Source organism: Thunnus maccoyii, chromosome 1 (assembly GCF_910596095.1).
Source record: "Thunnus maccoyii chromosome 1, fThuMac1.1, whole genome shotgun sequence".
Taxonomy (NCBI): Eukaryota; Metazoa; Chordata; class Actinopteri; order Scombriformes; family Scombridae; genus Thunnus; species Thunnus maccoyii.
Genome location: NC_056533.1, coordinates 36,766,941 through 36,790,736, shown reverse-complemented (window position 1 = coordinate 36,790,736; position 23,796 = coordinate 36,766,941). Strand labels below are relative to the sequence as shown.

The 23,796-nt window shown below is 38.7% G+C and overlaps 2 protein-coding genes across 3 annotated transcripts; one reads left to right on the top strand and one right to left on the bottom strand.

Annotated features, from left to right (window-relative positions):
• Positions 1 to 1,296: 1,296 nt before the first annotated feature.
• On the bottom strand, positions 1,297 to 9,018 carry sh2d7 (SH2 domain containing 7). The gene is made up of 6 exons (XM_042417045.1): positions 8,407 to 9,018; positions 7,404 to 7,493; positions 7,147 to 7,312; positions 5,089 to 5,328; positions 1,696 to 2,364; positions 1,297 to 1,612 (listed from the first exon to the last, which is right to left on the bottom strand). Exons 1-6 carry the CDS (start codon positions 8,556 to 8,558, stop codon positions 1,568 to 1,570), a joined length of 1,362 nt encoding a protein of 453 aa, XP_042272979.1. The 5' UTR covers positions 8,559 to 9,018; the 3' UTR covers positions 1,297 to 1,567.
• A 3,029-nt stretch (positions 9,019 to 12,047) lies between these two features.
• dapk2a (death-associated protein kinase 2a) lies at positions 12,048 to 22,616 on the top strand. Of its 2 annotated transcripts, none has more exons than XM_042410355.1 (9): positions 12,048 to 12,172; positions 12,413 to 12,516; positions 16,017 to 16,238; positions 17,743 to 17,881; positions 20,569 to 20,698; positions 20,805 to 20,880; positions 20,991 to 21,143; positions 21,323 to 21,368; positions 21,490 to 22,616. In XM_042410355.1, the coding sequence occupies exons 2-9, from the start codon at positions 12,455 to 12,457 to the stop codon at positions 22,144 to 22,146; spliced, it is 1,485 nt and encodes a 494-aa protein (XP_042266289.1). In that variant the 5' UTR covers positions 12,048 to 12,172; positions 12,413 to 12,454; the 3' UTR covers positions 22,147 to 22,616. The 2 variants fall into 2 exon arrangements, with proteins under 2 accessions (XP_042266289.1, XP_042266296.1); XM_042410362.1 differs by having other exon boundaries at positions 12,163 to 12,172; positions 12,382 to 12,516.
• Positions 22,617 to 23,796: the final 1,180 nt, after the last annotated feature.

The window sequence follows — 23,796 nt, the reverse complement described above, 5'->3', positions numbered from 1 at the left end:
AGAACTTTTACTTGTAGTGAAGCACTTTTATAGTGTGTTATTGCTACAGTAGTTTTTACAGACAATACAGATATCATGTTTCTGCTGTTTATTCTAAATATATTGGAGCTCCTTGTACCAGAGATGGAAATGTGTGGACGACTTCTGCAGACAGGACTGAATGAGACCATGAAACCATTTAATACACCTTTTTCACAGCAGACATTTGTAGGAGAAGCACAAGTTATAATTGCGAATAGTGACACGAGCTTCCCAGTGAGTTTTGGCTTCTTTTTGTTTCATTTCTCAGGATTTAAATATGTGTGAGACGACTAGGGCTTCAATTTATTTTAATTATCGATTAATCTGTCAATTATTTTCTAGATTAGACAGGTTGACAATTCTTCTAGTGTGTCTTAAAACAACAGTCAGGTGTCCATATGAACAGTGAAAGAGGTTTTCCTCGCTGTAATCATTCCTTCTGTTCATACTGGCTGTTAAAAGATCCTTCAAATTTATTTTCAATGTAAGTGCTGGAGGCCAAAATCCACAGTGTGTCCACACAGTCATTTAAAAGTAGATGTGAAGCTTATATGAGGCTTCAGCAGTTTGAGTTAGTCATATCAAGTGGATATCTGACACATTTACGGTCTTTTTAGCATCAAATTCCCTCTTTGTGTTTCCTCGGACAGTGTTTCCCTGTTGAGCTGCAGGTGGAAGTATAGTAACAAAAAGAGGAACTTTGGCACTAAAAAGACTGTAACGTTGAAAGATATCTAGTTGATTTGACTCATTTGGACACTGAAGCTTCATATTAGCTTCAGATAAACTTTTAAATACATTTTTTGCACAGAAGGAGGACTGTTGATTTTGTCCCCCATCACTTCCATTGTAAGTGCATTATGAAGGGATCTTCTAATGGTCAGTATGAACAGGAGGAATGATTACAGCAAGAAAAACATGTTTCACTGATCATTTGGGCTCCTGACTGTTGTTTTAAGACAGACTTGAAAAATTGTGAGCCCGCCCTTTAATCAATTTGTTGTTTGGTCCATAAAATGTCAGAAAATGGTGAAGATGACGTCCTCAAATGTCTTATATTCAGTTTACTGTCATATAGACTAAAGAAACCAGAAAATATTCACATTTGAGAAGCTGGAATCAGAGTATGTTTTTTTTCTTTAAAAAATGACTCCAAGCAGTTAATCGATTATCAAAATAGTTGCTGATTAATTTAATAGTTTGCAATTTATCAATTAATGGACTAATCGTTGCAGATACAGTAAAGACAAAATAAACAAATGACAAAATTCCACTTTTTATGCCACCACTGATACAATTACTAAAATATCACCGCTGCTACCACTACTGTACCACAAAAACAAGAATCAAAAATAGCTTAGTTGACAAATCCAGACATACAAAAAATTATAAATGAAGGAAAACTAACAAAATGTATGTAGAGTGTGATTCATGGAGTGTTTAAAACGAGTTTCTATTTGCTTCTCATTTCTTTTTGTTTCATACATCAACATCAGTCTGTTCTGTATCTGAACACAAATTATCCATGTGAGTCCTTTTGTCACTTTTATTTCTTCTTGTAATCAGGCAGGAATTTCTTCCATTTCATATTCTGCAAAGAGAAAATAAGAAAAAAGATTAAATATTTTCAACTCTCAATAAGATCAATATCTCTGCTCACAGTGTGTGACTTACATTTTTGCCCCAAGTGGATTTAGACTTCTTGGTCTTCATGTCCTCCAGCGACTCGTACATATTCCCCTGCATGGCGGCGGCCTCCCCTGGGATCAGCTCGTAGGTGTCGTCGGGCAGAGCGGCAGCGGACGCTGACCTCTGGGAGACCTTGGCGTACATGACATCACCCTGCTGAGCTGAACTCCCTACGGACGCCTGTGAGATGTCGTACAGCGGGTTGGACTTCAGCACCTCGTGATCATCACTCTGCTGCTCTGACCTGGAGCTGCTCAGCCTGGGCTCGTGGAGTGAGTAGGTGTGGCAGGTGACCCTCTTCACTGGAGAGGGAGAATGAGATGTTGGCGTTGTGACAGGGGGGCTGCTCAGCTGGTTGGAGTATTCCTCCTCCTCCTCCATGTTGCTGTTGTCCAGCCTTGGTAGAGATTTGCTTCTGCTCTCCACCTGTGTCCGCTCTGAGTGACCCGCAGGACAAACATCACCCGGATATTTTGTGTCTGTGGTGTTAAATGAGTTTCTGTCAGACATGAGCAGCGGGTTTGTGTTTCCTCTGAGTCTCTCTGCTCTGTTTGTGTCGCTCTGGGCATCGCTTGGATGTGATGTCGTATCGGGCAAAGATCCGCTCAGGGTGAAGACCAGAGGAATGCCTCTTTTTGGGAGTGGAGGTACACCCTGAAACACAAAACACCAAATCAGTGAGAACAGGGATGACAAAACAAGCTCACCACCACAAGGGCCATTAGGAGCTTTCAATCATATCACACTGTCTTCCTCAGCAGAAGGAGTTTGCCCAGTTTGTCATTGCTGGTGTTGAAATTTACATTAATTTAAGCACTTGAAGACTTTATTCTTCATTTGTTATCCTCATCAGCTTCCATAAAGTGGTAACTAGTCTTCCTCGGGTCCATACAAGAACAGCAACAATAGAACAAACGATAATTTAAAATAAAATAAAACTATAATAAAATAGGGGTGCAACTAACAATTATTTTCGTTATTGTAATCTGTTGGTTATTTTCTCATTAATCAATTAGTCGATTGGTTCCAAAAATGTCAGAAAATGGTGAAAAATGTTGATTTCACTTTTCACCCAAAGTGACTCAAATGTCTTATTGCTTTCACCACCCAAAGATCTTCAGTTTACTATCATAAAAGACTAAAGAACAGAAAATATTCATATTTGAGGAGCTCGAATCAGAGAATTTTTTCATATTTTTCTTAAAAAATGACTCAAAATGATTAATCGATTGTCAAAATAGTTGCTGACTTTTCGACTAATCGTTGCAACTCTACAGTAAAACAAGAAAAAGCAAAACAAGTCAAATATAAAGATCATAAGATAGGTGAAATGACTCAACATATGACAGGGTAGACGATACAAAATTACAATACAAATAAAAACAAAATATTCAAGATGGAAACAAAAGAAAATGAAGCCTTGTTGTTACGGCCTCAAGCCTCAAAGGCCAGAAGGACTTTGGTTTAAAGGTTGAGACTGAAAGTTCATTCTTGACCTTGGAAACAACTATTTAATAAGGGTAACTTTATTAAAGGGGAACTTTAATAAACACATCCACATACACATTTCTGAAAAACTGCCTCAAGTGATGTCACTAGAGGCAGTTAAACTAAAGTTTGAAAAGTAAAGAAAACTGGAGGTTTGGAGTTAGAAAGAAGTGACCAGACCTCTGTAGCTCCTCATCTCTGATGGAGGCTGCAGCTCATTCTCACATCTACATTAGCCACAACTAGCATCTAGCATAACACACCAAAATCTCTGAGTGTTGGTGGTCAGGTTGCATTGTGGGTAATGTAGGCGCCAGGGTTTAAATGTGTGGAATAAAAAAAGACCATAAGTCTGGTTCTGCTGCATCAATTTTGATTCCTTTTTTTCCTAAACTGTCCGTTATGAAATCGAGGGAGATCTCTTTCAAATTAGACAAACAAGAAGCAAATATTTTAGTTTAAAATCTTCACACTAAACAGCCATCAAGATGAGGTGGTAGCTTCTTGCTCACTTCTTGCCAGTAGGCTTATTTGATCTAAATGGAAAGAAGAGTCTAACACTAGTTTTTTTATGACTGCCACTGAACCACTGAACACTCAGTTAACTATTAATATCTATATATCACTTATTTTTTAACTAGTTTATTTGGGTCCAATGTTTGTGAATGTGGATCTCTTTGTATGAGTGACAGAATTATTTTTGTCTTCACTCTTACTGTTTAATCACTACATCAAAGCACAAAGGAAGATTTTCATGTACGTACATGAGTGCTCGATAAACTAAAATATTCAAGTGTAGAGTGATAATAATGTTATCACATGCTGCCACAGAGCTGTTTGAGCTTTATGAATGAAGATACAACTGAAATCAATGCTTCACCTATCAATGTCAGCAATGTGTTCTTTGTGTGAGCTGATATATATTTGAAAATATAAAAAAAATATTTGAAAGACAGTGGTGAAGTTTCTACATCCATAAATACTCACTGAACGACAATGATCATAATTACATTATTACAATTCCTTGTAATTTCCTAGAAGTTGTCCTGGAAAGAATAATGTAATTGATGCTAATTATAAGAAAAAATGGTAATTTCCTTGCAAGAAAAGTTTGATTTCAAACCAAACCCAGATAGCAAAATTGTTGCGGCCCAGATCCGGGCCATACCCAACTCTTGGGGCACTTTCATCCGGCCCACATACCGCGTGGAATGATGGCACTTGGGCGGTCCACTCCTGTTTCGCAGATCTGGGCCACAAGCAAACCATATGTCAACCAAGAACAAACCAGATAAACCAGAACTGGCCCACATCCAGAATACACATACCTAAGAACACCGTATCTTTACCAAAAAAAGGTCCACATTTGATTTGGGACATTTGGGCCATATTTGCTATTTTACATGTGGACCATTTCAGGCTCACATCCATTTTGTCCGGGCCAGAACTAGACCAGCAGTGCCTGAAGTGGCCCACTTCCATATGCTATCTGGGAATAAATATTCCCTTATTATTCCACTATTATCATAGATGTTAAATTGTGTGCTTGTCTGTAGACTGTAGATTGGAAGTTTACCAATTGAAAATAACATATTATATAGTTATTTTCAGGAAACTTCTTGGAAGTTATTTGTAAATTTACTGTATATCTGAAATTACAGACAGAAAGTGTACAATACTGTATATGTGCCTGCAATTAAACTTAAATGTTTCCTATTAATAATTTAGTGTAATGTTACGTGTCAGACATTCACTTCAAATCTAATCAAATATTTTTATGAACAAGTGTAGAACTCTTAGTGTCTTTATATGCAGCACAATTATCCAACGACGCTGTGTTGAACGTATTTCTAGGAAATGATAATCAGTCGGCTCCACCTTCCGTCTCACCTGAGAGAGGGACATTGCGTCCACAGACACAGTTCCTGTCAGCTTTCTGCTTTTGGATTTAGGTGGCAGCGCAGGTGGCTGCCCCGTGAGAGGGTCGATTTGTTGATGGATCCTTTGATTATTGATCGGGTCACTGTGATCATTCTTCTTGTCCCACAGGTTTCGCAGAGCTTGAACACTCACTCCTGATTTCTCTTTGTCGTTGTAATTCACCACGTCATACAGCTCACCTGTGTTTACCTGAAAACAACAACCGCTGTTATTATGATTCCTTTAAAGCACATTTTGGCTTCAACAAGGAAAACAGATGAGACATGGAAATGATGCAGGCACCAGTCAAATTAAACCAGTGTGGTAGCAGTTAAGGCTTTTAGATTTAGAAACTGTAGTGTCTTTATGTTATTAATGTCAGAAATATGCAGCTGTTTTTGTCTTTGTTTGATGCAACTAATATACCAAATTATAATTCAAACCTACTGTCATTAAAATTATCGGTCTGTCTTATAAAAGCATAAATAAACAAACTGTCCAAATAAAGCAACAAGAATGGATCCACACAACAGGATGGACGACATGTCATCATCACATTACTGTTGGAAATAAGCAAATCAAAAACTTTACAAATAAAAATAAGACTTTTACAGCATTATCTGTGGTGTGTTCAGACAGAATGCAAAGAAAATTTTTCGCACGGTGTGATTACATACAAGGTCAATGCAAATACACACCCATTCAAGTTAAAAAAGTTTTCAACTTGAGCTTTGTAATGTACTTCATGAATGTACAGAGAGGAGAGGAGGAAAAGGAAAGAGACTGGAGGGAAATAACAGTCTTTACACCAACTAACATTAAAGTCTACTAGCAGCTCTGTGAGGCTGTACTTAGGCACAGAAGGCTACTGCTTTGAGCTAAAAGTTAATGTTAGCACGCTAACATGCTGATGTTTTAATGTTTACCATATTTACCATCTTAGTTTAGCATGTTAGCATTTTAAAATGCTGATGTTTTAGCATGCTAACATTTGCTAATTAGCACTAAATACAAAGTGAGTTGAGGCTGATGGGATTTTGCAGGTATTTGAATACAAACCAAATTATTGGACAAAGTGAAATTTGGACCTGGTGGTGCAGCTACAACAGTCAGGGCTTCACCAAATGTCTTATAATTAATAAATCTGTGGGGTACATGAATGAATGAATGTTTGTACCAAATTTTATGGCAATCCAGTTGTTGAGATGTTTCAGAAAAAAACAAAACCAACCTCATAGTGGCACTAAAAGAATCACCCAAAGTCCAAAGGATTTAATCGTCTGGGGACCATGGATGTTTGTACAAAATTTTATGCCAATCTAACGAGTAGATGTGAAGATATTTTAATGGATAATTGTAAAACCTGTTGTACTAGGTGCTTAAAGAAAAGTCAGGGGATCGCCAGTGCCAGTAGGATGGGGACCATGACTGTCTTTACAAAATGTCATAGTAATCCATCATATTTCAGTCTGAACAAAAATGATGGACCAGTCGACCGACCACAGTGAAAAAAAACAAAACAAAACAAAACTATAAACCACATTTAATGTTTAACACTCACAACACAAGTATTCCTTCAGGTAAAACTACACATTTATTATAAGGTTAGGGGGATCCAGTCACCAAATCAGTAACACTTTCTTTAAAGTCTCCTTATTTAGCATTTCTAAGTAGTATATAACCATTCAATAAATGGTTTATAACATACTATAATGTAGTTATAAGCAGATATAAGGACATTTTCAAGTGTTTATCAATGCACAGTATTTGTCAACAATTATAACTTCTCCTATGAAGACATATTTTATATTATTACAGCTGTGTTTTATTATATTGTCACATCCGTTTATACAGCAGCCTCCACTTACGGGTGTCCACAGAGGGAGTTATTGAATTTACACTTATATCTGCTTATAACTACATTATAGTGTGTTGTACACCATTTATTAACTGTTTATATATTGATTATTAATTCTAACTAAGGGGACTTAAAGTAAACCTCTCCATGGCTAACAGGCTCCTCCTCACCTGATTACAGCTGGAGGTCAGGTATTCTCCAAAGGGCTGGATGGGGCTGACCTTGTAGTGCTCTATTAACTCTGTGAGAGTGCGGTAAGTCTGGCAGTCTCCTGATATGACGAACAGTCCATCCTGGTCCTGGGTAATAACAAAATGGCGACACCTGTCGAGACCCCTATGGAGGAAACACACAGAGGCAGTGAGACAGATCAGAAAGACCGTGAAGAAACAATACACCAATGTTTAACAGACTTGATTTGTCTCACTTGTAGGACAGGATGTAGCCAACGGCTTTATCACTGAGGCGAATGAGAAAACAGCCCAGAGCTTTATCTCTCAATAGATCTTCCGCATCCCTGGGGCAGAGAGCGAGACAGAACCAATTAAACAGACTTACAGGCAAATTAGATTTAAGAATAACACTGCCATGTTATGAAACCCCTCTCCAACTCGTATCTCTCTTTTATGCCAACGCTCAGAGGAAACAAAGATCAGTCAATGCTACGTCCATTCAATCCTATTAAACTGATGATTTTTCACCCTGCACACTTATCCTTTATGTCAAGCTGAAAATCATCTGTTCCTTACCTCAACAGAAATGTAAAATCAGGAGTAGGCAGTCTGTGCAAAGCATGAATAAACAGTTTAAGTGGAACTACTGCTGATTTTTTGATTGTTGTCTTTAAGGATTCTGCACTTTTCTACAGTACTTAATACAAATGTTCCCACCAAATTGGAGGTTTTTCAGATATTTAAATAACCAGGGCCGACCCCAACCCTTCAGAAAATGTATTTATTTATTAATTTGTTTGGATTTTTTCCTGTTTCATTCAGTTAACTGTTTAATTCTATATTGTATTTTATATTTGAAGATCTAAACACTCCACACTACTAGGAATAAATTGGGGACATACTTAATCATTTTATATTTATTTTTTGTTGGCCCAAAAGTAGTCATATCTATAAATATGTGGTAATACTGCAATAAAAGTATAGTACTTGAATAATTGTAGTTAGTTATATTCCACCACTGCATGACCTCAGTGTCTTCATAGGTAGCTACAGCCCTGCAACTAACAGGTAAACAAGTTTGGGAAAAACATAACAGCGTGCTGCAGAAATCTATTCAAATAAAGGCAAATAAAATGCAACAACCTACTAAAACTCACAGGGCCAAAAACAAATGCAACTCTTATGACGCAAACTTTCACAAGAAAAGTGTTATTTCTCCTGATTCCTATGCCAAACACTTATCTTGGTGTTGCTTACTTTCTTGCAGCGAAGCCTTGAAACCAGTCTGGGAAGTTTCCGTTGTGCAGGATGAGCGGCGCCTGCGTCTCAGTGAACCACCGCAGCACCAGCTCCTTCAGGCCTCCTTCTGATGTCTCCATCTGCAGGTCAACACCTGACTTCTTCTCCATCCTCACTACGTTTAGTCAGGAGCTGACAGAGCACTGGCACACCATGTGTGCTCTCTGCTCGAATTACGTTTATCTCTCAAAAGGAAGGAAAGGTGCCTCATTTGACTATTTCCGTTGGGCGTCTCTTCCATCTGAAAAGCGGTATTGTTTCAGTTTATCTACCTGTGACTCCTTTGCCTCTCACTGACTGTTTCATTTTACTATCTGTGTTCCTTGTCCCAGATTCAGCTTCGACGATTTGGTCACATACAGTAGTACATTTTATAAGTTTGTTGGTTTGATATACTTTTTACTTGACTTTGTAAGAAATGGAGGAGCTGATGTGGGAAGTAGGGACATGGGTTTGTGTGTACTTCTATTGATCACTGTGTGGAAACAAAAATCTGTTCACACAGTCAGACATATTATCAAGACTCACCCTTCAATTGGTATGGTGGCCCTGAGGTGCAAAACACAAATACCTTGGACAAAGCATAAGAACAAAACTAAAAACACAACAACAACATTTCAAAAAATACATGAACAAATCTGAAAACACAACAACAAAAAGAAATTTTTGCAATTTGCGGGTTCAAACCTTTTTGTGGTCATCGGAAGGAAGCAGCTCAAATGGCCAAAATTAAAGCTGCGAGCATCAACGAGCGGGTTTCAGTCTTTACAAAAGTGAGCAAACTCATTTCAGCTACTTTAATTCCGTTTACAGAAAGAGTGGTACCAATAACACACTTGTTTCATCATCAGAAAGCCTGCAGCATTTAAATAATTGTGCACTCAAAGTTTCGCCATTTGTCCCCCCTTCATCAGATTTGAATGAAACTTGATGTGTCTCCAGTTCTTTTAATCAGTATTTCTCAAAGGCATCTTCAGTTATGAGCCAATATGTGCTCGGCCACGCCCACTTGCACTGATCAATATGGCGCTTCATATTTTGGTAAAATTCTGTCCACCAGGTTTTCAGATACATGTTTGTGGCAATTGTGGCGCCCCCCATAAGTTGGGCTCAAAATGCTTTGGTAGACCCGGTCCTAATCCCGGACTGAAGTTATGCTCCAAAATTTATGATGATCAGACAAATGGTTAATGAGTTATGGCTATGAGTAATATTTGCTAAGCTCCGCCCTTTGCAAAGATATGTTTTTCAACCGATCTTGCTCATTTATGATAGAAATGTGTATCTCCGTCCCACAATGCTGTATATATACTAAATTTGATGTTGACAGGGTCAAAAAACAAAAAGCTCTATTAATTTTACTGTTTTTAAGTTTATGCAAATTAGCAAAATATCCATCATGGTGGACTTTTATGGTCCAAGAGCTGATAGTTGTAGACCACATTGAGCTTAGTCAATCGTCCTTACAGTGTGAGGGGTGTTGCCTTTCAAAAATGGAATTAATTACAGCACCACCGTCCGGCCAATTGGGCTCATATTGCTTGAGAAGCACATGCAAATTATTTCCAGTTATTGTGCCAAGTTTCATGTTCTTCACTCATTCCAACTCACGGCAATTTGAGCAAATGCGGTAAAAAAACAAAACCCTAAAAACAGCAACATTCCACAAAACACAACAACAAAACAGGAACCATAACATTTTAGAAAACACAACAACAAAACCAGAGTCAACAAAGTCAGAGGATCACCAAAGTCAGTAGGATACATCCTCTGGGAACCATGAACGCCTGTACAAAGTTTTGTGTCAGTCCATTCAGTAGATGTTGAGTTATTTCACTGAAAAGTGAAAACTTTGATCTGATGTGGTGCCAAATGAAAAGTCAGAGGATCATCATAGTCATTAGGATTCATCCTCTGGGGACCATGACTGTCTGAAACAAATTTCATGGCAATCCATCCTGTAATTACTGAGATACTTTAGTCTGAACCAAAATGGCTTCAACAATCATTACAATCTACAATACAAAGTATTGGCTGCAGGTGGAGCTACATTAGTGGTGTTTTCAGTATTGAAGGGGTTCAATAGATTCATCATTTGGTGGCGATTAATATCCATTAATATCTTCAGCTGTTTTTATGGAAACTAAACCATTAGTTTGTCAGATTCCTTGGCATGTGAAAACAGACAAACCAGAAAATCTACTGCCATCACTCTCCTTTGAATGATGCTTAATCTCAGTTGTGGTTATATTAGCATGAAGTTGCTGGTGTTGATCAAACAACCTTATTGAAGAAGAGCGATTTTGTACTTGATTGGGACAGAAATAACATTATTTTACGTTTCTTTAATTTAGAAGGGATGTAAGTGTAAATGGAAAATCTGTGATGTTTGTGAAAAAGTTGTGTTGATCGTGGTGGCGTTGGACACAGAGTCCAATGGACGTTCCAACAATTTATTGTAGTCAAAGATGAATTAAATGGTTAACAGTTGGATGGCAATTGGTGAATGGTGGATGATCTTTTCTATACAAAGGAATATTAAAAGAAAATATTACAGATCTGAATAGTATAAAACTAATAATAATAATAAATAACACAGAGATAGCGCACCATGTAACATGTAGAAGAACTTCAAAGGTGATTCTTGCTTTGCACTTTTCATTTATTGCCTATTTTTTACAACCTAACTTTGTGGAAAGGAGAAGGGGAACAACAGGTTTTTTTCTTCCCGAAAACAAATAATTTTTAAAATATTTGTATGAAACAAGTATTTGTATAAAACCCACTATTTGTGCTTTGCCAAATAATGTATTTGTATTCGGGCACACCCCTAGTAGAAACATGGCGGTGCAACATGGCGGGCTCCGTGGAAGAGGACCTGCTCCTTATGTAGATGTAAAGGGCTCATTCTAAGGTAACGATTCTTATTTTCAAGTGATTATACACCAATTAAAACATACTTATGAAGATTATATTCCGTTTCTCCCAGTTGATCCCACGAAATCTTACACACTGATCAGAATTTTGATTTTGATTTTCTGGTTCACTATGAGGTTACACTGTTTTTCAGGGAGTAAAATTTAAAAAAAAAAAAAAAAATTGGATTTATTTTAAAAATCATAAGGATAAATTAATGATTAAATAATTGATTCAGTGATTTTCAAACTTTTGGGAGCTCTCTCAAGAGCCTCAACAGGTGTCGGTTTCAGCGCGGCTGCTGAACAGATGGTCGAGCCAGAAGGCAACATGGGTCCTCTAGTTAGTGTGGTGTCAACAAACTCCGTTCATAACATCGCAAAATAAACATTTCCTCAGTTATTGGCAAAGGTACAGAATAACTCTTTTAACATAGTTGAAGGTATTTTCTAAGTTGCCACAATTTGAGAGTGTAATTCTGCATGTAATCAATACACCAGATTCATATTTTTAAATAAGATTTCCACTTTGTATCATGTAAAGTCACAGGGATCAATGTTGATTATTCAAATTAACTGCTTGATGCTACATTACACATATAGTTAAGTGTTTTTAGATTTCATGCAGTTGTTGTAATGCCACATTAAATTAGCAGTTTTCTGAATGGGGTTCAGCATGACGCCCTCCCCATGATAGATCAGGAATGTGTCGGGACATGGCAGAGCCCTCCTGGCCTGTATACCACACTGAGGACGCAGCGCAGCAGGGCAGGAGGAGGACATGCTGTTCACCAAGTATTTTTAACATGGTAAGACATTTTCTATTCACTAATGTATCTACTGGTGACATTTACAATAACATTTGTCACTCCAGACAGAGTTTACAGTAAACTAAGCTGTCTGGTTGGCAACAGATCCAAAGAAACTGCAGTGACACTTTGAATTTATAACAGACTATCTTTTATTAGCACTGCCATGTTGAAATTATGTTATTAATAAGTTGTAGAATTGTTTCCAGATGATTAAATAACTGCGGTCTGCTGTTCCAGGTTAACTGAAGCAGAATTATCAGCCTAACTGTGACAGCAGCCATGGATTTATTCAAGCAACAGAAAGTTGAAGATTTCTATGAAATTGGTGAAGAGTTGGGAAGGTACAGTACACACACACACACACACACATACACACACACACACACACACATACATGCAGTGTCTCATTTACTTCTGGATGGTGAATTTATGTGTATCAAAGCACACATTATTTGCATGTGTTTTACACATAATTTAATGAATTATGTTGGGGGCTTTACTGTAAATCAGAATCTAAATAACAGATTGTGTGAATGCACTTGCCTGTCAGTTTTATGCTAATTTAATAAATAACAGGACATGACGATTTTATGTTTATTTTGTTTTTCACTAACATGAAGGATTCAAATGTTGGAAAATTTCTCTTATGTTTTTTTTTTCCTTTTTCTTCTTTAATTTGAATAAAAAATAAAATTAATGGTATCTGTCTTATAAGTGAGCTGATGTTTTTCTTAACATTTTTTGTTAAAGGACGTACAGCATGAACGAATCACTTCAAAATACTTGTGTAAACATAGAAACAGCCTCATAGTGTTATTTACAGCTGCAACTAATGTGAAAGATGTTGATCACTGTTTCCCAAAACCAAAGAAGCGACTTAAAATGTTTTGTTTTGTCCACAACCCAAAGATATTCAGTTTACTGTCACTGAGGACTAAAGAAACCAGAAAATATTCACATTAAAGGAGCTTAAATTAGAGAATTTTTGTATTTTTTCCCTATAAAAATAACTCAAAACAATAAATCAGTTGTCAAAATAGTTGCTGATTAATTTTCTGTCAATCAATTAATCAATTAATCAACCAATCGTTGCAGCTCTAGTGGTATTACTCCAGATAACTCTCAGATAACTATTTCAGTATTGTACTTCAGGCACAAACATCAGTAATATTGATAAATTTGCAGCAACATTAATCATCTATATTGGCATGTGTTGTTACCACATTAATTTATTCACACATTAAAGAAAAACTGAACCTTTATATCAATGTTGGTGTTGAAATGTTATTCATTAAAACAATTTATAGAACAGAAATTTGCATTAATCAACATGCAGGTATCTGCACGAAGCAGTTATTGCTGTGCTGTAACATTATGGAAATTACACTGAATCATTAACTACGTTCAGCACCTGTGAAATGTGTTTTTAAGCCTCTTTCACTGCTATAACAGGAGTCACACTGTGTGCAAAAGCTGCTTCCTTGACTGGAGATATCTGGCATGTATGCACAATTTCAAGTAGTAATTTAAAATGTTGAAGTAAATCATAGTTTATAGAAATATTCCTAATAGATAAAAGATAAAGAAAAAATACGTTAGCATGTATTTTAGGCCTAGTTTTGTTGCAGTGTGCTGTCAGGTGGAGACAACTGTTCTGCATGTCATGCTGCTTTTTAAAGGAGTCGTCTATCTTTAGCAGCAGCTGTATCTGCTCTCAGACCGGCTGCAGATGAGGAAGTAGAAGAGTGTTCGCTTACAAACCTTTCATGTGAACCGGGAAACAAAAATAGATGCAGCTGTAGAGTCATATAAACTTTGAATTTTGAATACAGCGTGAAACCCAGAAAATTTACATGCGAGTCTTTGCCTCTGTTGTGTTTTAACATGCAAGTGCGAGCGAGTGTCTGCGGTGACGAAGTGCCATGTGCCGTTTGCTGCAGAATGTGTGTGCTACTATAAATAGACTGAGGTGGTGGGAAAATTTGAGTGACAAACTAGGATCACAAGCCAACTGCAGCACTGCAGACCAGTTGTTGTTGTGGAGTGAACAACATTCAGTGAGCGGGACAACTTATCAAATAACAAAATAACTCGATGTAATTGCATCATCGTCCCATTTTCCTGCAACTGACGGTTATTTTCATTAAACTACTACTAACTAACTACTACATTGTAAATTTCTCAAAGAACTTCAGGACAAAGTCAAAAGGTTTGGATAGCACAACAAGCTAGCAAGGAAATACTCTCCTGAGATTGAAAATGTGATCACTGTTATTAGTCTTTGGAGCCGCTTCTAGACAAACTACCATAAATGTAGTCTTTGGAGCGAAGGTTTGGCTCATTATAGGGATGTGCAGAGATCCCAGTATTTGTATCTATATTTGTTTAGGCAGCAAAATTATTTGTATCTGTATTTGTATTCGAATAAAAGTAGAAAGGGGCTTAAAAAATACTGTTTTTGTTTTTATGACACTTAATTTTAGAAAATTAAAGTGTTACAATAAGTGTTCATGAATAAACTACCTTACGAAGGAGGTCCCCACATCAGGTCTTGAACTGGAGTCTCCCAGATCATAGACGACTGCGCTGACTACTGAGCTAAAACTTTACTCATCGCCTCACTGCAGACAGACCTCTACCTATTTATGCACCCATAACACAGAGACCGCACACTGTCACAAAGGCGATTATTGCTTTGCACTTCTCATTTATTGCCTATTTTTTACAACCTAACTTTGTGGAAAGGAGAAGGGGAACAACAGGTTATGGAGAGTCCCTTGAGAGCACTTTGAATGTGTCAGTAGCTCAGCTTTATCTCTGGGGAGCACCCCCAACAAATAATTTTTAAAATATTTGTATGAAACAAATATTCATATGAAACCCACTATTTGTGCTTTGCCAAATAATGTATTTGTATTCGGGCACACCCCTAGCTGATTGATGTGTTTTTAATGGTTTTTGGACAACAACAGAGGTCTACAGCACAGAGAAATAAGATATATCAGGCTTTTGGTTACACACACAATACTTGTAAGTAGATCAGTTAATTGTTGGTTTGGTTCTGCACATGTCTTGTATTTTAATAAAAAATGTACTGTACAACCTATACAACCCTAACCCTAACCCTAACCCTGACCCTGACCCTAACCCTGGCCCTAACCCTAACCCTAACCCTAACCCTAACCCTGACCCTAACCCTGGCCCTAACCCTAACCCTAACCCTAACCCTGACCCTGACCCTAACCCTGGCCCTAACCCTAACCCTAACCCTAACCCTAACCTCTAATTCTAACCCTAACCCTAACCTTGGCCCTAACCCTAACCCTGACCCTGACCCTCACCCTGGCCCTAACCCTAACCCTAACCTTGGCCCTAACCCTAACCCTGACTCTGACCCTAACCCTGGCCCTAACCCTAACCCTAACCTTGGCCCTAACCCTAACCCTGACCCTAACCCTGGCCCTAACCCCTGACCCTAACCCTGGCCCTAACCCTAACCCTGGCCCTAACCCTAGCCCTAGCCCTAACCCTAACCCTGACCCTGACCCTAACCCTAGCCCTAGCCCTAACCCTAACCCTGACCCTGACCCTAACCCTGACCCTGACCCTAACCCTAACCCTGACCCTGACCCTAACCCTGGCCGTAACCCCTGACCCTAACCCTGGCCCTAACCCTAACCCAACCCTAACCCTAACCCTGGCCCTAACCCTAACCCTAACCCTAAACCTAACCCCTGGCCCTAACCCAACCCTAACCCTAATCCTATTATTCCCCTATCACTTCAAGCGTCACTCAGAGATTTTTCTTTGCACCTCTGTGATTCCGTATTTTGTGTTTCAGTGGGCAGTTTGCCATCGTAAAGCAATGCAGAGAGAAAAGTACGGGACTGGAATTCGCTGCCAAGTTCATCAAGAAGCGGCAGAGCATGGCCAGCTCCCGAGGAGTGCGGCGGGAGGACATCGAGCGGGAGGTGGACATCCTGCAGCAGATTCAGCACCCCAACATCGTCACACTGCATGACGTCTACGAGAACCGCACTGACGTGGTGCTCATCCTGGAGCTGTGAGCGGGAATAATCTGTCCAACACGACACACACTGATTCACACTGTCAGTTCTGAAAGACTAAATAATGTGTGTGTTGTTATTGGTAACACTTTATTTAAAGTCCCCAGTTTGACATTTATAAGCAGTATATAAACTACGGTGGCCCTGAAGCGCAGATCACAACAACAAATAACAAAACACAACCGCAAATAACAAAACACAACAACAAATAACAAAACACACCCGCAAAAGCAGAAAACACAACATTATTTGTTTATTATTTATTATTTGATTTGTTGTCGTGCTTTCTCTTTTGTTGTCGTGTCTTGTTATTTGTTGTTGTGTTTTGTCATTTTTTGTTGTGTTTTCCTATTTGTCGTTGTGTTTTGCACTTCAGGGCCACCGTAATAAACCTTTAATAACACTATAATGTCAAGTCAAGCCAAAATATAGTATATTTAAAACAACCACAGTTGACCAAAGTGCTGAACAGGCTTAAATTACCAAAATAAATCAATATAAAACTAAATAACAAATAGGAATGAAAGAAAACAATAAACATAATTATAATAAAAGAATTGTGGCACAATAGAAGATGAAGTCAAGCTCAACTCAAACTGAATGCCGACGAGAAGAGGAGGGTCTCCAGCAGTGACTTTCTAGGGTCTCTGAGCAGTTCTTATATGAATAGATAAGCTGTTCCAGAGATTAGGAGCAGCCACTGCAGAGGCTTGTTCATCTCTATTTTTGTCACTGAATCTCTGAACATCCAAGAGCATCTGATTGGTCGACCTCAGTGCTCTAACTGGAGTATGATGATGCACAGTACTGCTAGATAAGGCAGCAACCAGCCCATTAAAAACCTTAAAAGCCAGCAATAAAAATCTCAAAATCAATCCTGGGATGAACAGGAAGCCGGCGGAGTGAGGCCGATACTGGTGGTGTTACATGATCACGCTTTTTCCAGTTAGAAGAGAAGCGGCTGAATTTTATACTAACTGCAGTCGACCATTCTACACCCACATACAGAGAATTACAATAGTCTAGCCGAGAGGTAATAAAAGCATGAATAATGTATTTGTCCTCTTGTGGGCAGCCATAAGTGGAGTCTGCTGTATAAACAGATAATGAATGACAATACAGTAAAAGTTGTAATAATATAAAAAAAATATTTTCATAGGAGAAGTTAGAATTGCTGACAAATACTGTACATTAGTAAATGTTCCTGCAGCTATGAATTAATTCTAAAGTTTATCTGCAGTTTATATGAAGCTTCAGCAGTCTGAGTTTAGTCACATTAAGAGCATATCTTTAGCTTTTATAGTACAAAATTCCCTACAGTGTCACTTTGAGCCAACACACACAATAAAAGGACCATAAACCTGTGTTTTTAATATTGTAGTATATCAAAATATCATCTGTGAGTCGGTGTGACCATCTTTCACCTCATTTATGGAACCAACTGATTTTTTTATGCAGATAATAATAAAGGCAGCTGGATGATAACAGTCTGTATTGCAGGGTCTCTGGAGGTGAGCTGTTTGACTTCCTGGCCCAGAAGGAGTCTCTGAGCGAGGAAGAAGCCACTCAGTTCATCAAGCAAATCCTGGAGGGGGTGAACTACCTTCACTCCAGAAAAATAGCCCACTTTGATCTCAAGGTTTGTCCAGACAAGCATGCCGCACTCAATCTGTATTAACTGCATGTAGGAGAAGGGCTGCAACAATTAACTATCATTATTGATTAATTTATCTGTTGATTATTTTCTTGATTAATTGGTTAGTTTGGTCTATAAAATGTCCAACATGCAACCTAAAATTACTGGTTTTGTCCCGACCAACAGTCCACAACCTAAAGATATTCAGTTTACTGTCAGAGGACAAAAGAAAGCAGAAAATATGAGAAGCTGGAATAAGAATTTGTGCATTTTTCTTTAAAAAATGACTCAAAATGATTAATCGATTATGAAAGTAGTAGGGATGTGCAGAGGGCCCAGTATTTGTATTTGTATTTGAATAAAAGTGGAAAGAGGCTTAAAAATTCTGTTTTTGTTTTTATCGCGCTTTTAATTTTAGATGAAGCATGTGTCAGTAGCTCAGCTTTATCTCTGGGGAACATCCTCAACTCCAGGAGTGATGTCCAAATTAGGAAATGTGCGTCATGTAGCAGGTGGATGTGACTCCCCTCGTTAAGACCTGCTGATAGACGTAACAGCGGAGCAGAGGAGAGAGACTGAGATAGCGATGTAACCGACCTGCGTGCTGGTATTTGACATGATTTATTTTTCACCCCGAAAACAAATAATGTTTAAAATATTGTATTAAACAAATATTCATAAAAAAAACCCACTATTTGTGTTTTGCCGAATAACGTATTTGTATTCGGGCACACCCCTAGAAAATAGCTCTGTCAATCAACTAATCATTGCAGCTCTGTGTAGGAGACATCTCTAAAGCATGGCGGAGTCACATTGAAGAGCACAAAGATCTCATGAACTCATTAAATTTAACTGTGACATTTTGTTAAAGTTCAGAGTTTATTGTTCAGAATGATTCAGCAGATTGTGTGTGACTGCACGTCTTCCAGCTGTTTAAATGTTTGAATGACATGTAATCAGCAGAGACCACATGCTGTAAATAATGATCCTTATCCTTAGGTCACATCAGTAAATAACAAACAGCTGTCAAACATGTGACAGTTTCTGTTGCTTTACTGTTTAAAAAAAAAAAAACAGCAAAACATGTCATGTGACTTCAAGTTCAAATTTGTTTCACACAATATTTTTCTTGTTTTTCATTTCTTTTAGTTCACCGTAACAGAAGATAAAAAAAATTTAACAGAAGCTTAGTCACAAAAAAATCTCACCGCAAGATCCTTTTATAAAGCTGTTCTGGAGCTTTTGATCATATTGCACTGTCTTCTTCAGCAGCTGGAGGTTGCCTATGTTGTTCAAATTTCCATTTTTCTGAGCATTTTGACAAACATCTCGTCCATGTCGGCTGAGGGTCAAAGTTCATCCTTTACCTCGGAAACAGCAGTTGACAAAACAAGCTCACCACAAGATCCATTTACTGTTCTGGAGCTTTCGATCATGATCTTATATGAACCTCAGCTTTAAAGCCGACATGGATGAGCAGCCCTTAAATTAAGCCCTTAATTAAAGTGTTGTAGATTACACTGTGAAATTTACATGTACTCTGCCATCTGAACATGAATGCAACACAGCAACAGCAAAACAAACAAAGAAAATGCAACAAGGAAAGCAAACAATTTCCCTCTGAATCCTGTAGAAGATACACATGTTACATTGATAAGATGTGTTTGACAGATAGTGAACATAACCACATCTTTAACACCCAATCAGCATACTGGTTTCCTCCATTGTTTTACCAGTATATGTTTTTTTGGGAGGAATTTTTCCTTATCTAATCGAGGGTCTGAGGACAGAAGATGTTGTGTTGCTGTGCAGCCTGTAAAGCCTCCAGAGGCGAATTAGTGATTTGTGATATTGGGTTATACAAATAAAATTGACTTGACTTGACTGTCCAGGCCTGTGTTGTAAAAACAAAATACATTTACTTGATTTCTGATTGATTTTTCTGTTTCTGTATCACACTGAAATGACATAAAACAAATACAGAATATTGACACACATTTAAAATATCCCATAGTAGATACACAGTCAGTCACTGAACATCTACAATTCTTTGACAACTTCATCTGCTTGTGAAGATTGTGTGATATGACTGAAAGCTCCACAACAGCTAATAAATGGACTTGGAGATTGTTTTCTCAGCTGATGTTTCCAAGGTATAGCTTCTTTTTTTTGTAACTAAATCTTATAATATCAAAAGGATTCGACATACTAAACCGTGGATTAAACCAACAGCTTTTCAGGCTTTGACATTCTGTGTTGTTGTCTTGTTGCCTTTATTCAGTAAATGTATCAGATCAGTCTTCCCTCATTTTAAGTAGGATGTATCAGTTTAGACAGAGTTCTTCTTCTTCTTCTCGTGTTCTGACAGGTGCAGCCGGAGGAGAAGAGCACTGTAGAACAAAATGTTTCTTATACAGAAAGCACACAAACACAATAAAATACATGAGTGAGATTTGTTCCACTAGGTGGAGCAATTAGCTGTGTTTGATATAGAAATAATGAGGTGCACAGTGACTCTGAGACTAATAGCTACTCTCTGTCTGTGCAGTGGCAAAAATAATGGACCCACTGAAAGTTTTGCACTTTTTGAATGTATACAGTATGAAGTCCTCTTTGTATTTTTGCTATGTAACATGAATGTTGTAACTGTAGAGTAAATGTCATGTCTGTTTTTTTTGTATTTTCTGCAGCCTGAGAACATAATGTTACTGGACAAGAATGTGCCGTTGCCAAGAATCAAACTGATCGATTTCGGTCTCGCTCACAAGATCGAAGCTGGTGTCGAGTTCAAAAACATCTTCGGAACACCAGAGTTCGTAGGTAAGACGAGTTCATCTGTTATTTATTCCTTTTTCTCAAGTTTATTAATGTTTCTGCTACTTCAATTATGATCTTTTTTTTTCCTGCCGTTTGTTTTCCTTTCAAGCACCGGAGATCGTCAACTACGAGCCGCTGGGATTAGAAGCGGACATGTGGAGCATCGGGGTCATCACCTACATCCTGCAAGTGAACCACAACAAAAACATGAACATAATTCCACTTAATGTATATCATACACTTTCCCCTCAAACAGGATGATAAACAGCACTTCCTCTAATGTTTTTTGTTCCAGGCTGAGTGGTGCTTCACCTTTCCTGGGGGAAACCAAACAAGACACCCTGAGGAACATTTTGGCCATAAATTATGAGTTTGATGAAGAGTTCTTCTGCCATACGAGTGAGCTGGCCAAGAAATTCATCAGCCAGTTGCTGGAGAAGGATACGAAGTAAGAGCTTAAGTGTAACTTATTGAATTACATTGTCCTCAGGGCACACTTGTGCTAGTTAGTACAAGAAATGTAATCTCTGTGTTTTTTAAATTTGTTCTGCTCACCAAAATCACATAATGCATGAGTGATTATGAAAGTTTCGCAACATGATTTGGGTGTTTTTCTTTCCATTACAGGAAAAGATTAACAATTCAAGATGCTCTTAATCACCCATGGATTAAGGTACAGTGAAAACTTTATTACATTTTATTTTATTTTTGTTTTGTCTATTGTATTATTGTATTATTATCATATGTTTTAAATGTTTGACAGTTCCTAACTTTCCCTTCTTTAAACCCTAAAGTCCAACGAGCACAAGGAGGAAAATAAAGCCCAAGAGCCGAAGAAACAGGAGCGGCGCCAGCTGAAGACGAAGCGCCTGAGGGAGTACACTATCAAATCCCACTCGAGCATGCCCCCCAACAACACCTATGTAAACTTTGAACGCTTCGCCCAGGTGGTGGAGGACATTGACCAGATGGAGAGCTCGTTCGCCAGCCTGGCAGCAGCCCATGACTATCTGCAGGAAGATATCGACGCCATGGTTTCTATATACAATGAAAAGGAGGCCTGGTATAAAGAGGAGAGCGAAGAAGTGCGTCATGACATCTCACAAATCCGCTACGAGTTCCGCAAAGTGGAGGCCATGAAGAGGAGCCTGCAGGACGACATGCAGGCCTTCAGCTCCAGCCTCAGCGCCATCGGCAACCGTTACCAGGAGAGACAGAACCACCTGGACGCGCTGCGCCAGGAGCTTAGCAACGAGCTGAAATGGGTGCAGGAGGTCATGGGTTCATCTCCCATGGTTGGAGGTGGTGGAGGTTACCCCAACTGTAACTTCTCCACTGTCTTCAACAACGACGTGAATGAAGCCCTGAAAGAGCTGCTGAACCGCTCCTGTGGAGGAGAGCTGCTGTCCGGGATCAACCTGGACTTCACAGAACCTGGACAGCAAAGATAAATGATCAGCGATGCACAAACCATTCAGAATCACAACGGTGACTTGTACAGGTCCTTTACAAGAGGCTGCAATACATAGGACCGTATCAGGCTCTAAAGGATGATTGATACATACAAATATTTGTTAAAAATACAGTTGCACATCAGAGAAGAATGATTCTATTTTTTGCAAATGATCTGTCTTTACATACAGCGCAACTCTCAGCTAAAGAACTGAAGTATATTTTTTAGTCAATAATGTCCTTTGTGCTGTGTGTTTGAGACAATGACGACTTTTTCCTGTGCATTTTGTCTATAATAACTGAATATAGGTCAGTATGAACATTTGTGTTGGTGATATAGACGTGTGGAGATTCGAGTGTGTTATGCTAGTAGCGGCTAATGTCTTGCAGGATCTACAGGACATGGATGTGTTATAAGAGCTGGATACCGGACTAAACATGGCGCCCATTCAGTCCTATAGGAACTGCTCGGCTGGCGCATACGCCAAAAAAGTGTCTAGCTTCCAGGTTTGCTTCCGTGTTGTACGGCCTACGAGCTCCCGCTCAGCCCATAGACTTTACATTGTGATGACGTCATGGATTTTTAAATCGCTTTTCTCGGCTTGAGGAAAGTTTTACAAACATAAAACCTCCATGGATCAAAAGTTCATAACAGAAAGAGTCACATTTGATGTTGTGTGCAGTTCGAGGGGTCCTGTCAACAGTTTTACAGGCGTCTCTTTTACAATGGCGGTCTTCGGGGAAAATCCTTTTTGGGCCACAGGGGGATTTTTCGCTGCAATACCGCGAGTGGCCACTGGGAAAAATTGGCTGCAAGGCTGAGCGGTGGCGCCCTATCCAGCTCTTATTATACATCCATGCTACAGGACACACCCACTTGGTTAGGTTTAGGCATGAGTGGTGAGATGGTGTTAGGGTTAGGGTTTAGGGGTCAAAGGTCAGGGGTGGTCGTGTAGCACACAGACCCCTCTTGCTAATGTAGCCTGGAGCTGCTAGCCTCCAGCGGAGATGAGGAGCTACAGAGGTCTGGTAACCTCACTTCTTTTTAACTCCACATCCCCAGATTTTCTTTTACTTTTCAAACTTGTAGCCTTCAGCCTTTGAGCACTTGAGGCAATTTATCACATTTCACACAGCTCCCTCTGGAGACACGAAAGACTTTATACGACCTTTTACACACATACAGCAGTGATCCCCGAGACCTGGAAACAGAATCTAATGTATAAAATCAATTGAGTTCCCTTTTAATGCTTACTGTTAGAGTCCTATCAAAAGTGCTCACAGACTTGTTGCAATAGTCGTTGCACATTTTGATTTTATTTTTCTAATGAGAGTATTCATTCAGACATTAAAGACTCGTGAGTCAAGTTCAGATTGATTCATACCGACAGCCTCAGCTGACGTTTACACAAGCACGCTTGCACAATACTGTTTGCTCTGTAAACTTGTGCTAGACTGTAGTTCCCATAACATTAATGCTATCTGAGAAGTCTCATGAATACTGTGTACAGTATATGTGTGCATCAGCACGTACAGAAAATCAGCACCGTGTTCATTTGAATCCACTGAATCAATGTATGAGTTTGTTTACAGAAATTCTTCACTTGTTGACTTGTTGACAATATACAATTCACATCACTGAGTCAAGG

Excerpts from the sequence above, each read along its gene's own strand:
- sh2d7 (XM_042417045.1), bottom strand. The coding sequence starts at position 8,558 with ATGGAGAAGAAGTCAGGTGTTGACCTGCAGATGGAGACATCAGAAGGA. Across the intron at positions 7,494-8,406 it reads CAAGGCTTCGCTGCAAGAAA|GGATGCGGAAGATCTATTGA; the intron begins GTAAGCAACACC and ends TCTCTGCCCCAG. Across the intron at positions 2,365-5,088 it reads ACGCAATGTCCCTCTCTCAG|GGTGTACCTCCACTCCCAAA; the intron begins GTGAGACGGAAG and ends TTTGTGTTTCAG.
- dapk2a (XM_042410355.1), top strand. The coding sequence starts at position 12,455 with ATGGATTTATTCAAGCAACAGAAAGTTGAAGATTTCTATGAAATTGGT. Across the intron at positions 16,239-17,742 it reads GTGGTGCTCATCCTGGAGCT|GGTCTCTGGAGGTGAGCTGT; the intron begins GTGAGCGGGAAT and ends TCTGTATTGCAG. Across the intron at positions 21,144-21,322 it reads TTGCTGGAGAAGGATACGAA|GAAAAGATTAACAATTCAAG; the intron begins GTAAGAGCTTAA and ends TTTCCATTACAG.